At 46.1% G+C, this 16,237-nt stretch overlaps 1 protein-coding gene across 1 annotated transcript in view; it reads right to left on the bottom strand.

Annotated features, from left to right (window-relative positions):
* Window positions 1-382: 382 nt before the first annotated feature.
* The window catches only part of SSTR5 (somatostatin receptor 5), a 47,873-nt gene continuing 32,018 nt past the window's right edge, over window positions 383-16,237 (bottom strand). Inside the window, exon 2 of the mRNA XM_040356445.1 lies at window positions 383-1,966. Within this exon, the coding sequence (XP_040212379.1) occupies window positions 793-1,908 (1,116 nt within the window). The 5' untranslated portion in view covers window positions 1,909-1,966 and the 3' untranslated portion in view covers window positions 383-792. The remainder of the gene's footprint in view (window positions 1,967-16,237) is intronic.

The raw sequence follows: 16,237 nt of genomic DNA on the forward strand, positions 1-16,237 counted from the left end.
CAATTGTCCATTAAGGTTTTGCAATGCCGCCGCTGCGCTCTCTTGTCCACGAACTATCCAAAAAATAAGAAAAAAAGGCTACAATGAGCCCAAAATGACTAAAATATTTCAATTTGACTTAAAAATAAATTTTACGTTGTATTTTTTATATTACTTTTTAATCCAAAGGAAAAAATATATATATACAAATTAAATTATACATATTTTAGTGGCTTATATTTGGTAATGGTTTTTCCCCCCGGAGAAGCTCATTTGAAGAGAGAGTAATGACAGCTTACAATATTTCACTACATAACATTCTTCATTGTGCATTACCTGTCCCTCTGGCATGAATAGTGATTAGGACCCAACAAGATTTAGACAGACGTAGCGCACACATTAGTATGGAAATGCAAAGTGTGTTTATATCTCTATGCAGCATGCACTGCACGGATGTTTAAAGCTGACCATGAGCCAGATACTTTGTGTTTCAGTGGTAATTGCCCTCAGAAATAGCTTGATGTGAATCGACTGTCAAGTGGTTCTCAATGAACCTCTGTGGGCACATTGTTCTGGGGTGGGGGTAGGGTGGGGGTGGTTGGATAATGCATAGAACATGAGAGATGAACATCATTATCGGATGATGGAACCAGAAGTTACATTTTTATAAATACAATAGAATCCTTCAAGGGCTGCTGAGCTCATCCAGTTTTAAGCAGACCTCATCAAGAATCCAATGCCCAATCCATAAATAGGTGAACGGATTTGCCTCGAATTCTCTGTGGCTGTCACACACCAAAAGAAGGGTAACATTCAGACCTTGCTGGTTTGCATATGCCCATTGAACTCTGAGTTACGAGACATAAGCATGGTCTCCTGTATCCGACTACTCTTTTCTTGCCGGTTCTCCGTCAGGTCTGCATCCTTAATGCCGTTGCTCTTGCGAAGGCAGAGGACCTTCTGAAAGCTCTGCTTGAAATTGTCCGAAAGAAAACCATAGAGGATTGGGTTGGCGCAGCTGTTGGCGTAGGACAACACGACCACAAAGAAATACACCCCAACGTACAGTGGCTCATCCGGCACTATAAAAGTTAGGTTGACGATGTTGAGGATGTAGAACGGAAGCCAGCAGAAGACAAACACAGCCACAATTATGACCACCATTCTTGTTACTTTGCGCTCTGATCTTCTACGCCTGGTGGAGCCCACGCGAAGTCCAGTAGACTTCACCTTAATGACGATTAGAAGATAGCAAAGGCAAATCACCAACAGAGGTCCAAAAAAGCCCAGCACCGACGTGTAGATAATAAATGCAGTAGACCAAATGTTTACTGGTTCTGGCCAGTTTATGTTGCAGGTGTTCAATTCTTGCTGGACATCTGAGAAGATAATGACTGGTAGGACCACTAAAAAGGAAACAGTCCAAACAGTGACACTAATGAGTTTCGCCACTCGTGGTCTCCTCCATTTGGTAGACCTAATGGGGTGAACCACGGCCAAGTAACGGTCAATGCTCATGACGGTTAGGCAAAAGATGCTGGTGAATTGGTTTATGCCGTCCACGGTCATCACCAGTCTGCAGAGGAAAGTACCAAAGGGCCAGTAGGACATGGCATTTTGTGTTGCAAGGAAAGGCAGTCCCAACATAAACAGGACATCAGCCACTGCCAGGTTCAAGATGTAGATGTTGGTCACAGTCTTCATCTTGGCATAACGGAGGACAACGTAAATGACTAAGGTGTTACCACTGAGCCCAATGGCACAAACCAGCAAATAAATAATCGAGATAAGGACAGAGCTCATCCGTGAAGCTGAAGGTTCCACCAGTGTCGCATTATCGCTGAAATTCCGGTATGACGTCAGATTGGGCTCCTGTGTCCCAGGCTCCAGGACGGAAGCAATCGGAAGGGAAATAGGGTCCATTTTCATGCCGTAACTAGCATTTCTCAGAACAGGAAAATGATTACATCCACTGACGTGTGTTCTTCTGAAAGACAAAAACACAAGTAGTTAGTACTAAAACCATCCACTGCTAGTACACTAGTAAAGGAAAGGTTAAAACACGGCCAATTAAAGCTGAACTAAACCCATTGATTTCACAGTTAAAAAAAAAAACTCCCTGCACGTGGTGGGAATACAAACACTTAAATACTTTGTATTAGCAATTAGTTCTATGGTTCTTTTCTCTTGCCTCCTATATGACTGACACCACGCTGAGAGCTGCTGAGAGCTGCTGAGAGTTACAGATTTGGGGCCATATTCTCAAAGAATTTACGCCGGCGTATCAGCAGATACGCCGACCTAAGTCAGATTCTAAGGACGTCGTATGTTTAAGTGTATTCTCAAACTGAGATACACTTAAACATGCCTAAGATACGACGGCCTGCGCCGTTGTATCTTAGGCTGCAATATCTACGCTGACCGCTAGGTGGCGTTTCCTTTGCGGTCAGCGTAGAATATGCAAATGACTAGTCACGCCGATTCTCTAACGTACACTTGCCCGTCGTCGTAGATTTTACGTAGTTTCCGTAAGCGATATGCGGCGTAAAGATAAACATGCCCCCTAGGTGGCGTACTCAATGTTAAGTATGGCCGTCGTTCCCCGCGTCGAAATTTGAAAATTTAACGTCGTTTGCGTAAGTCGTCCGTGAATGGCGATGGACGCCATTTACGTTACCGTCAAAACAAATGACGTCCGTGAGACGTCATTTAGCGCAATGCACGTCGGGTAATTTACCCGACGGAGCATGCGCATTACAATCGGCGCGGGAGCGCGTCTAATTTAAATGATCCACGCCCCCTTCCAGGATCATTTGAATTAGGAGTGCTTGCGCGGGTGGACTTTACGCTACGCCGCCGCAAGTTTACAGGTAAGTGGTTTGGGAATCAGGCACTTGCCAGTTAAACTTGCGGCGGAGTAACGTAAAGGACATACGTTACGCCGCCGGAGATCTCTAAGAATATGGCCCTTGGAGTGTACCAACAGTGGGAGTGGTGCCACGTATAACACTGCAAAGCTCATATGTAGGTAGATTCAGGTAGAGAGGAGCAAAGTTACGGCGGCGTAGCTTAGCGTGTTTAGGCTACGCCGCCGTAAGTTAGCTAGGCAAGTACATGATTCTCAATGTACTTGCCTTCTAATATACGGCGGCGTAGCCTAAAGCGGGCGGGCGTAAGGGCGCCAAATTCAAATGCGTTGGAGGGGGGGGCGTGTTTGATGGTAATAAGGCTTGACCTCACGTTTTTTTCTAACTGTGCATGCGCCGGGCGCCTACATTTCCCAGTGTGCATTGCGGCTACGTACGCTGTACGGGCCTATTAATTTTGACGTGGACGTAAACGACGTAAATCCCGATTCGCGGACGACTTACGCAAACAACGTAAAAAATTTGAATCTCGCGGCGGGAACGGCGGCCATACTTTAACATTGTTATTCCACCTAATAGGTGGAATAACTTTAGGCCTGCTAATGCCTTTACGGAAACGGCGTAAATCGACTGCGGCGGCCGGCCGTACGTTCGTGAATCGGCGTATCAACTCATTTACATATTCTACGCCGGCCGCAATGGAAGCGCCACCTAGCGGGCATCCAAAATATTGCAATCTAAGATAGGACGGCGCAAGCCGTCGTATCTTAGATATGTTTAAGCGTATCTCTGTTTGAGTATACGCTTAAACATAAGTCGGCGTAGATTCTGAGTTAGGTCGACTTATCTACTGATATGCCGGCCTAACTCTACCTGAATCTACCTAATAGACCTCCTTTTAATTAGTGAGGACCATTCTCGCAGGTGAGAAGAGACCCATAGGTGGGGTGAAGGGCACTGTGGAAATCAGAGGCAATTACTGAAGAGTTTTTGGTGTATGGAACAGCAACCTTTTTTTCAGGGATATGGAATCATTTATTGATGGGCTGTATATATACAGTGGTACCTCGGTTTACGAGTAACACGGTTAACGAGCGTTTTGAAAGCCGAGAAACTTTTTAAAATAAATTCTGACTCGTTTTGCGAGTGTTGTCTCGTAAAACTAGCAGAATTCAAGCTAATGTGACCTGCAGTACCGCATTTGGCCTGAGATGGGGGGGGGCGCCGTTTGGAAAAAGACCTGAGGACAGCTTGGCTGACCTCGGCAAACCTCGCAAAGGCTTGTGAACGGGGTCTTTCTGAGGTTTGCCAAGGTCAGCCAGACTGTCCTCTGGCCTTTTCGGCAGTTTCCGAGGCTCTGCATGACATTGAAGTCAATGCGAAACGAATTCATTTTGTTTCCATTGACTTCAATGGGGAAACTTGCTTTGATATGCGAGTACTTTGAATTACGAGCATTCTCCTGAAACGGATTATGCTTGTAATCCGAGGTTCCACTGTATTTAAAAGAAAAGATAGACTCATGTAAATAACTACAGTAATACCTTGGATTACGAGCATAATTTGTTCTAGAAGAATGCTTGTAATCCAAAGCACTCGTATATCAAAGTGAGTTTCCTCATGCTTTTTTTTATTTTTCTATGATTTCTGCGTTATGGACAAAGATCTCCATTAAAATCACAAATCTCATATTGCATTACAACTGCCGCCTAGTAAGAGTGGCCCAGATTCAAGAAGCAATTGCGCCCGTGTAACCATGAGTTACACGGCGCAATTGCTTACTTGCTCCGGTGTAACGAGTGCTCCTGATTCAGGAACCTCGTTACACCGACTGCAGCCTAAAATCTGCGCGGCATAAGGCACTTATGCCTCGCAGATTTTAGGCTGCATTCTTGCGGGGGCCGCTAGGGGGCGCTCCCATTGTGTATCAGCGTGTAGTATGCAAATTGCATACTACCACTGATTCACAATCTTGTGCGGGCCCCGCGCAAGCCAGGTACGGAGTTTCCGTACGGCTACTTTAGCGCAAGGCTGCCCTGTCTAATAGCAGGGGCAGCCTGTGCTAAAGTATACCGCCGCTCCCGCGTCGCGACGTTCAAATGTTACGGCGTTTGCGTAAGTACGTTCACTTTGAAGCAAATGACATCCTTGCGACGTCATTTGCCGCAATGCACGTTGGGAAAGTTTCCCGACGGAGCATGCGCTGTACGCTCGGCGCGGGAGCGCGCCTAATTTAAATGATTCCCGCCCCCGGCGGGATCATTTAACTTGCGCGCGCTTACGCCGGGCAAATTTGCCGGCGCGCCCTCGCAAGTCACGGAGCTACTGCTCCGTGAATCGAGGGCAGCGCAAAATATTTGCGTGGGCGCAGGGCAAAATCGTTGCCCTGTGCCCGCGCAAATAAAGCGCAAGCTATGCTGAATCTGGGCCACTGATTCACAATCTTGCGCGGGCCCCGCGCAAGCCAGGTACGGAGTTTCCGTACGGCTACTTTAGCGCAAGGGTGCCCTTTCTAATAGCAGGGGCAGCCTGTGCTAAAGTATACCGTTGCTCCCGCGTCGCGACGTTCAAATGTTACGTCGTTTGCGTAAGTGCTTCGTGAATGGCGCTGGACGCCATTCACGTTCACTTTGAAGCAAATGACGTCTTCGCGACGTCATTTGCCGCAATGCACGTCGGGAAAGTTTCCAGACGGAGCATGCGCTGTACGCTCGGCGCGGGAGCGCGCCTAATTTAAATGATTCCCGCCCCCGGCGGGATCATTTAACTTGCGCGCGCTTACGCCGGGCAAATTTGCCGGCGCGCCCTCGCAGTTCACGGAGCTACTGCTCCGTGAATCGAGGGCAGCGCAAAATATTTGCGGGGGCGCAGGGCAAAATCGTTGCCCTGCTCCCCCGCAAATATAGCGCAAGCTATGCTGAATCTGGGCCAGTGACTTTAGTATTCCAGAAAAGTGGCACCAAGCTAAGAATGTCTGATTAGCTCATATTTATTTCACTGGCAGCCACTGCGCAATGCACGTGACGCCGAGTTTTACTCCAGCCAGGCTGAATATCGCAAAAAAACAATTCTGGCAAATAAATTCATACATGTTCCTAGCGGGTTATATTATTACTAGTGACATATTGAAAGGAGGACACGCGAGAAAACATAATTACACCAATAGACTTTGATTTGCCAAGGGCACCTTGGGAGGCTCCTGTCCCGCGCCTTCAGCGAGAAAAATTTGTATGCGTGGTTTATTGCAAAAGCCAACGCATGTTTACCCAACTCCCTATGGACAGAATGATAGCATGTGTCGTGTCTTGTATCAACTGTAAAAATGATTAGACAACTTCTCTGACTATTGTTATCACTTGGAGATTTTTCTTCTTTCTTTTATTATTTTATTCTTTTATTTTTTTCTTAGCAGCCTTTATCCACATAAAAATGTACAGAGAGTTTGGTCTATATTGTATATTTTAACCACTTCAGCCCCAGAGGATTTGGCTGCCCAATGACCGGGACATTTTTTGCGATTCGGCAACTGACAATTGCGCGGTCGTGCGACGGGGCTCCCAAACAAAATTTACGTCCTCTTTTTTGCACAAATAGAGCTTTCTTTTAGTGGCATTTAATCATCTCTGCAGTTTTTATTTTCTGCGCTATAAACAAAAAAATCGACAATTTTGAAAAAAAAGGAATATTTTTTACATTTTGCTATAATATATATGCCCAAAAAATATATATATCTAAAAAAAAAAATCTTTCTCAGTTTAGGCCGATACGTATTCTTCTGCATATCTCTCATAAAAAAAAAAAAAAAAAAATCGCAATAAGTGTATATTGATTGGTTTGCACAAAAGTTATAGGGGCAGATCCACAAAGAAAGTACGCCGGCGTATCTACTGATACGTCGGCGTACTTTCAAATTTCCCGCGTCGTATCTTTGTTTTGAATCCTCAAAACAAGATACGACGGCATCTGGGTTCTATCCGACAGGCGCCTTAGGATCTTAGATGCAATTCTTCGGCGTCCGCTGGGTGGCGTTCCCGTCGTATTCCGCGTCGAGTATGCAAATTAGCTATTTCCGACGATCCACGAACGTACGAGCGGCCGTCGCATTCTTTTACGTCGTTTCCGTTCGGCTTTTTTTTCGGCGTATAGTTAAAGCTGCTATTTGGTGGCGTACGCAATGTTAAGTATGGCCGTCGTTCCCGCGTCGAATTTGAAAATATTTTTTGTTTGTTTGTGTAAGTCGTCCGTGAATGGGGCTGGGCGTACTTACGTCCACGTCAAAACAATGACGTCCTTGCGAACGTCATTTAGCGCAATGCACGGCGGGAAATTTAGGGACGGCGCATGCGCAGTTCGTTCGGCGCGGGGACGCGCTTCATTTAAATGAAACATGCCCCCCTACTCGCCGATTTGAATTATGTGCCGTTACGCCGCGAGAGATACACCTCGCCTTATTCTGTGCCGCTCCATTCCAGTCTATGTTAATTGCTGCTACCAGGCTCACCGGTGACCCACAGCCCACGGCATGCCCTGCCAAGTCATTCTATATGTTCTTTTGACTCATCAGGATTCCTGGAGACAATCCTGTCGAATTCTGAGTGGCGGGACGCGTGTGTCGCTGGTTCAGTCAATCGAGTGCCTTGGATTGCGATCCAGACGTGCAGATTGGCTCCATGCTGAGGACATTGCCCCATACACACAGAATTCTGGGACTTTGTGAGATGAGGCCTTGGACGCCTACTGTGAAAACCATTACAGATCTATCTTCGCAGATGATGCTGATTATGGCGCCAAATTAACAGCTTAGCGTGATATTGTTGTTTAAAGTCCAGCCACGTGCGTGCTTAAAGTATATGAATCCAATAACAGAAATGTAATATATTGCAGCTTGCAGGCCCTTAGATGTGTTGGCTGCATTCGTTTTCTTCTTTTTATTTTTTTCAGTTTTTTTTTTTTTTGTTCTCAACTATGATCCGATAACAATGGATCCTAAAGTGACAACCCTCTCTCACCGTACACTATCTTTGGAGGTGCAGCGTTGTCACCATAGGACAGGAAGTGCATTAGTAGGTCATCAACAGAACACCTCCCCCCTCTCCTAATCTGCATAATATGGGGGCTGGGTGTTCTGTAGTCCACAGAAGAGAACTGGTAAGGCTGATATCGTTGTCTGAGATTGTCGCAACGATGGGGCACTATTCCTCCCACTGACACCAATGATGGGGAACTATTCCTCCCACAGACACCAATGATGGGCAACTATTCCTCCTACTGGCACCAGGTCCGCCATCAGGGGGATACAGGCATTACACCTGTAAGGGGCTCGATGGTTCCCAGGGGCCCAGCTGGCCCCCCTCCGGTTTTAAAAAACAAAATTGCATTACACCTGTAAGGGGCCAGATGGTCCCCAGGGCCCCTTACAGACTGGGCTGGCCAGGGCCGATCCTAGGGTCACAGGCGCCTGGGTGCAGAAATATTTCTGGCGCCCCCCACATGGGCGTTGTCATTTTACTAACTCCTCCCATTTACATCTCATTATACATCACATCTGTAGATGGACTAGGCGCAGAAATGGACAGGGGTTGTGTATCCTATGCAATCTATCATGCCATAAAACATCTAGAGCAGGGGCAGCCCAGATCATGTGTAAAGGGATGCTGGGGATGCCACCCCCCAGCACACAGCACACTGAACACTGTGACTCACCTCGATTCTCTCTCTGTGCAGCCTGAGATAGAGATGAGAGTGGGAGGCATTCCAACTGGAGTTGGTGGAGACAGTGCGGGATCCAAGACTCCCAGTCTGAGGAATTCATTTCTGCACATCAGCACTCAGCAGCCACTGAAAACTAGAACTCTCATGTCAGGAAGAGGAGCGGCCCCTCCCCCGAGCACTGCCAGGCTGGACAGGCTGCCCTATGCCCACACATCAGTTCTGGACGGACACATACCTATGCTCAGAAAACTAGTTCTGGACGGACACAAACAAGGAGAGAAGGAGGGAGGGGAGAACTCTGGCACTTCGGTGCCCCCACCTCTGCAGGCGCCTGGGTGCAATGCACCCTGCCTAGGATCGGCCCTGGGGCTGGCCCCCCTCCCTCCCTTTTTTTTTTTTTTTACTATTTATTTATTTATTTCTTGCATTACACCTATAAAGGGCCCAATGGTCCCCAGGGGCCCCGCATACATTTTTTTGTTTGTTCCCCCCCCCCCCACCTTTATAAACTCCGCCCCCCTTTTTTTCCATCTGACCCCCCACCTAGCAACTCGTGGCAGGAGAGAGAAGAACTGACAATTTTGTTACCACAACCCCCTGCTTATCATATCGCGGCAGGAAAGAGGCCCCCCCCCCCCCGTTCTCTGCTCCAGGGGGGCCCTGCTTAAAGCTGTGTAAGGGGCCCCAAAATTTGTGATTGCTGCCCTGACTGGCACCAATCATGGGGCACTGTTCCTCCTACTGGCACCAATGAGGGCGCACCATTCCTTCCATGTATACCAACTAGACATGTGCAGACTGGAATATTTCGTTTCGTTTGGAAAATAAATTTATTTAGTTACTCTCGAAAATCGTTTTGATTTATTTCGTTTTTCGTTGGGGAATAGCTTTCGTCCGAAAATCCAATAATACTTGGTTTCTGTCGAATGGTCAAAAGAATATTCGACGGAACGTCGAATCTTTGTTGGTTTCTGTCTAATGGTCAAAAAAATATTCGACGGAACATCGAATCTTTACGCCGAATCGTACATTTCCGTTTGAATATTCCGCCTACAAGAATTCTAATGTTGTATGACTAGTAATAATGTCGAATCTATTCTCTATAACAGGGGTCTCCAAACTTTCTAAACCAAGGGCCAGTCTACTGTCCCTCAGACTTTAGGAGGGCCAGACTGTGGCCATTGGAAGTAGAAAAGGTCCCGGTGTCTGTGGGAAAAAATAATGCCCCATCTTTGGTGTCAGTAGAAGGAATTGTGCCCAATCATTGGTGTTAGTGGGAGGAATTGCACCCCTTCTTAAATACCATTGGAAGGAATTGTGTTCCATCACTGGTGTATTTGGAAGAAATGTCCAATCAATGATGTAATTGGGCCCCATTGCTGGTGTCATTGAGAGAAATTGTGCCCCATCATTGGGAGAAATTGTGCCCCGTCATTTGTGTCATTGGGAGGAATTATGCCCCATTTTTTGTATCAGTGGTTGAAATAGTACCTCAAGGGCCAGATAAAAGCAAGCAAAGGGCCACATCTGGCCCCCGGGCCGCAGTTTGGAGACCACTGCTCTATAATGTCGAATCTATTTTCTCATAAATCGAAATCTATTCTCTGTAATGTCGAATCTATTATTTCTATAGTGTCGAATCTTTTCTCTATAATGTCGAATCTTTTCTCTATAATGTCGAATCTTTCTATATCGAATTTTTACCGCAACGAAAACGAAAATAAAGCATTTTTTATGTCGGATCTTTCGGTTTTCGTTTCTTGCACTTTCGTTATCGTTTTCGGACGAAAATGCATTCTAACGAAATCGAATGCACATGTCTAATACCAACAATTTGGTACTATTCCTGCCACTGACACCAACGAAAGGGCACTATTCCTACCGTTGATACAGACGATGGGGCACTATTACTCCCACTGACACCGAAGATGGGGCATTGTTTACTCCCACTGGATGCCAGGACATTTTCTACTCCCACTGGCTCTTGTCCGGCTCCCCTAAAGTCTGGTGGACAGTAAACTGGCCCTTGGATTAGAAAATTTGGAGACCCAAAATGTAGTTTCTAAAGAATATGAAAGGCATAGGCGTGCACACAGGGTGTGCCGGGTGTGCCTAGGCACACCCTAATCACCCCATGTACATTAGCATTATACATGGGTGGCACCAGATGAGTGGTTGGGGGTGCCAGTGGCCAGTGTAAATGCCCCCATTATAATAAAGGCTAGGTTCAAATTTAGGAACCCATTACACCCGTATTTAGGGTGTAACGTAATATGCTTCTAATCATCTGTCTCCTACCATCAGAGCCTCCTCCCTATAACAGTAGGTGGTGTTCATGTGTGTCTGAGCTTTGGGGTGCACACACACCCTAATACAATAGGCTGCGCACACCTATGATGTAAGGGCTTAAAACAGATTGTTGTTACTGTCTTTATTGGTGAAATTTCTTTGCTTCTTGTTGAATCATTGGGACAGAAAGTAAATGTCATCAACAGGACCAGAGACACCAAAAAATAAATAAAGATCAGGGGCCAGATTCAGGTAGAATCGCCTATCTTTAGGCAGGCGTAGCATATGCCAGATACACTACGCCGCCGTAACTTAGTGAGGCAGGTCCCGTATTCTGAAAGAACTTGCGCCCTAAGTTACGTCGGCATAGTGTAAATGGGCCGGCGTAAGCCCTCCTAATTCAAAGTAGGCTGGTAGTGGGCGTGTTGTATGTTAATGACTCGTGACCCCACGTAATTGACGCTCCTAACGAACGGCGCATGCGCCGTCCGTGAAAGTATCCCAGTGCGCATGCTCCAAATTACGCCGCAAATAGTCAATGCTTTAGACGTGAACCTAACTTACGCACAGCCCTATTCGCGTACGACTTACGCAAACGGCGTAAACAATGCAAAATTTTACGCTGTCCCGACGTCCATACTCAACATTGGCTACGCCTCATATAGCTGGGGTAACTTTACACCGAAAAAAGCCTTAAGTAAACGACGTAAATCAATGCGCCGGGCGCACGTACGTTTCTGAATCGGCGTATCTAGCTCATTTGCATATTCTACAGAAGCGTCCCTAGCAGCCAGCGGAAATATGCACACCAAGATACTACGGCGTAGGAGACTTACGCCGCTCGTATCTAGGCAACAGTGAGGCGTATCTGATTCTATGAATCAGGCGCAGAGATGCGACGCCTCACACTCAGAGTTACGACGGCGTATCTGGAGATACGCCGTTGTAACTGCTTTGTGAATCTGGGCCAGAGTTTCTACCTCTTCCCCCGATTTGTACAAAAGAGAAAAAAAAGAAAAAATAACATGTGGCCGGAGATCTGCTGTAAAGTACAGACAGAGGTGTCAGGAGGTGGAGGGGCAGAACTGTGAACATTGTCTATCTGAAGTGACAGAAATGGTGACACCAGATGTTCACTCGGCCTAACAGTCCCTCTGGACACAACACTTAACACCGAGTCTGACACCTCCTCCGAGAAGGAAGTGTCAGTAGGACTGGAGAGGACAAACACTCATCTACAGTCAAATAGTCAAAGTACGGTAACTGTTTCAATCAAGAAAGAAAGTTCTAGTACAAAAATAAATAAATAGGAGACACATAAGGCCTCGTACAGACGACCAGACATGTCCGATGAAAACGGTCCGCGGAGTAACCAGGTGCTACATATTGTAAGGGGTTACAATGGCGTCTGCCCCATAAATACCCTCCCCCAGCATGCACAGTGAGGCTCAACCCTCCTGATTGGCTGCTGGGGAAGAGCACCCAAACCTTGACTCTACTGCTGCCACCTACTGCCCTGGGGTGGGAAGAACACCCCAGCACAACAGAATGAGCCCACAGCACAGGCAAGCTGAGACAGAGATCCAATTTGAAAATTTTAACCAGATCAGAGTTTAACTACACTGTGATCTCCCTCTAAATTTAAATAGCACCGGTACTTTGAAGTAACCAGGTGCTACATATTGTAAGGGGTTAGCTCGGTAGCGGGGTGTGTGACCCCTTGGATGGGTTCACCACACACTGAATTTATACAGAGAGGCAGTCGAAGACGGTTGAAAACAAAGATTTTGGTTTATTCTTCCATCTTGCTGGAAACAAGTGCAAGCATCCAAACAGCATAAACAAAATCAAACATAAAATAAACCCTGGCCACTTGGGGTGTCTATCTTCACCACACAGAAACCTATCTATTCAGTCTGGCACAGCCTAGTGCTGGTCATACAGCAGAAAACAATAGTCTTTTGATTTTTATCACACAGAAAAATCAATCCTCTCCTCACCTCCTCAGAAGACTTTCAGTACTGCTCTCTTTCACTCAGAAAGCCTCAGCATACAGCAAATCAGTGGTAATCATCTGGACTACATATAGAGGCCTTAATTGCCTCATTCTGAACAGCTGAAGTCTTCCAACGCCCTTAGACCATTTCTGGCTACATTTCAGCCGACGCCTAATAACAATTGGTGTATTGTCTAAACAAGGCAGAAATGTATGTCCCGTCTGTGACAACACCCAAAGATTTACCTGACTTCCTGTCACAATATTATATATATATATATATATTTATATGAGCAGCGAGGGAGTCCGCCTTATTAATGAGCTGGTCATTTACAGCATTGGATATTATTAGAAGGAAGTCTGCTCTAATCTGGTGCCTCGTATGTGTGTATCCCATAATTCTCACCATGGGTTGACTTTAATTGGGGTTTTTAAATGTATTGAGGAGGCTCTAGTAATTGAACTGCCTGTGCCGTGGTTTGTCCATGATGAAGTGATAATGGGATCTGTAATAGAAACTATAAATATCTTTAGGAAAAACTTTCAAATGGAATAATTGCAATGTATGAACAGTCCGTAATGTAAAAGTACGCTTCATTGCACTTCGCCAGCCAAAGTTCAAAGATGAGCAACCAGAGACCAGGAAGGAAAACTTTATTGAAACAGAGACAGAGAAACTTTATTGAAACAGAGACAGAGAACAAAGGGCAAATAAAGCCCGACCAGGGACGCTCAGCTAATTTACCTTTGAAGTGAAAGGCGCGTTGCACTGCACGGCAGGCTAGAATACGTGACTAACATGAAATTTAAAGCTAATGTGATTAAACCTACCATAATTACATGTGTTTATGCTATTAAAATGTGCATGTGGTTTAGGCAGGTTCCCACGCATCACACGTAGGGCAGCCCATTCATTTCAATGCGCTACCCTGAGCACATGAAACACAGAAAAGGAGTCCTTGACACATGTTTGCAGATGCGTGGGGGTCCCATTAACCGGCACCTTTTCTAAAGTGCAGTGCATTTCTCTGCCTGTGACCCTAGATTTAGGCTACATTCACATGGACCTCTTGATGCAGCAACTGGTGGCGCTATGGCATTAAAATGTGCAGCCACCTCCTCTCACCCCGAGGTTCTCCACTGGGCAGCTTCAGCAGCAGCTCTGTATGAAGATCACTCCCTCTCCCCCTCCCTCCTGGCATGCAGCGGCAGTGGACCAATTGGGGAGACTGGAGGAGGATCGTGGGACATGTAGTCCCCTTGGGAGTACTGCCCACTGAAAGTAATGGGGTCGGAACTACAGCCTCCATCAGTGGATAGAGGATTTTTTTCCCCAAGTAAACTCTGCTATAGGGAGCAGTGCAGTACGGGGCAAGAGAGTGAGAGGACCTTCGGCTCTGTGTTTTGGGACCATCCCAGAGGGCAGAGAGAAAGAGAGGGGCTGAGCCATTACTGCATCTATATCCGAGGAGCACCTAGTGCGCCAGTGTGCTGAGGGACTGTTTTTTTATTTTTTCTCTTTTATTGACTGAACATGATAGACTTGTGTCTTTTTTTCAACCTGACTAACTATGTAACTACCGCGTTTCCCCGAAAAAAAGACCTAGCATTATATTCCAGGAGGGCTGGAATATAAGCCCTACCCCAAATTTAAGCCCTAGTTTAAAATGCTTGTAAAATCCAATAATCCACTCTATTACAGTAGTATATAATGTACAATGTGTGTGGTTCGGTAATATAATATAACGCAGTTATTGAGCTTTTCACAATACGAGCACTGTATCTTTTTAAATCCTAACTCGGTTTGCAAGTGTTGTCTCGCAAAACGAGCAGTACCGCTTTTGGCCTGAGGTGGGGGGGGCAACGGAGCTGAGCGGAGCCATTCAGAAATGCTGGGTAATACCCTGTTCCCGAGCCTTTACGAGGTTTTCCGAGTTCAGTCGAGCAGTCCTCTGACCACATGCGGTATTGCATGCCATTGAAGTCAATGCGGAACTAATTATTTTTGTTTCCATTGACTTCTATGGGGAAACTTGCTTTGAAATGTGAGTACTTTGGATTACGAGCAGGCGCAGGCGCCGTATAGAGCAGAGTCCCCATCGGATATTTTCGGAAGGCGATGACGCGCTTTACCCGCACGTCAATCGTCTCCTGGGAGGATCAACACTCAATCCCAGGAGACAATGCGCAGAGCTCCCCGTCGGGGAAAAGGAGCGACGCGCCCACTCCCCGCAAGGAAGAAGACCCGGAAGTGAGGCTGAAGACAGGTAAGTGTCCACATAAAAAAAAAAATTACAACGCTAAAAGCCTTTATTAAGGCTGGAGATAGGTTAACTAAAAAGTTTATTTTGAGGGTGAACCTCCACTTTAAGCAGATATAAAAGACACACAGTAATCTGTTATCATTAATAGATTATTAAATCTATATATATTTTAAAACCCAAGCAGTGTAAGTATCTGAAGTCAGCCCCTTGAAGTTACTGTACAGGAGGACTGGAGCATGAGAGGAAGAAGCAATTAATCAGTTCAAACAAGAAGCATGCTGATAGGAGGAGAGAGAGCAGGGTGACAGAGAGATGAGCTCATCACTGTGCTGCTTCTCCTTTCACTGTCCAGTCACAGGCTGGACAACCTGGACTCAGAGGAAGTGGGCTGAATGATGGTGGCCATCACACTGAGGACATTTAGTAACAGGATTGAAGGTGAACATTGCAGCAAAAGCTGTTTTTGCTATTTTCTCCTATAATTTCATCCTTTGAACCATTCATTTTTATCTTATTTTGGAGTTTAGGTTTTCAAGATTTCTTCAGCAGGTGAGGTGTGAATACAAAGACTGCAGGCAGCCCGTTTCTTTCCCCTCGTCTCACACCGAAGGAGAACAATGACAATTCCTCTCATATTCTTCCCGTATCGGATTCATGTCACAACCTGGGAAATCCATCTCTTCCCCCAGCAGGACAAGAAACTCTGATCTGTATTCACTGTTGTGGATTTGGCTCCATCCCCACAGACTACACAACAATGATACAGTTTGGATGAAGTGCTTTAGCTTTACAGGCCAGATTTATATAAAGCTGAACTCCGGGCAGATACACAGATTAACGCAGCTCTGTTTCATAAATACAGAACTCTAAACCAAAGTTACAAGATAAAAATGAAAAGCCTATTAAAAGATAAAACAACAAAACCAGCTTTTGCTGCAATGTTTGCCTTCAATCCAGAGTTTTCCCCTGCAGTAAGTTTTTCTGCCACTAGATGTCCTCAGTCTGATGGCCAGCATCATTTAACCTTCTTCCTCTGACCCCCAGGTCATTCAAGACCCACCTCTTGCCTGTGACTGGACAGTGGAAGGAGGTAGCGGAGGGCAGTATGGGGGGACTGTACAGCATGACTG

This window comes from Rana temporaria, chromosome 6 (assembly GCF_905171775.1).
Source record: "Rana temporaria chromosome 6, aRanTem1.1, whole genome shotgun sequence".
Classification (NCBI taxonomy): Eukaryota; Metazoa; Chordata; class Amphibia; order Anura; family Ranidae; genus Rana; species Rana temporaria.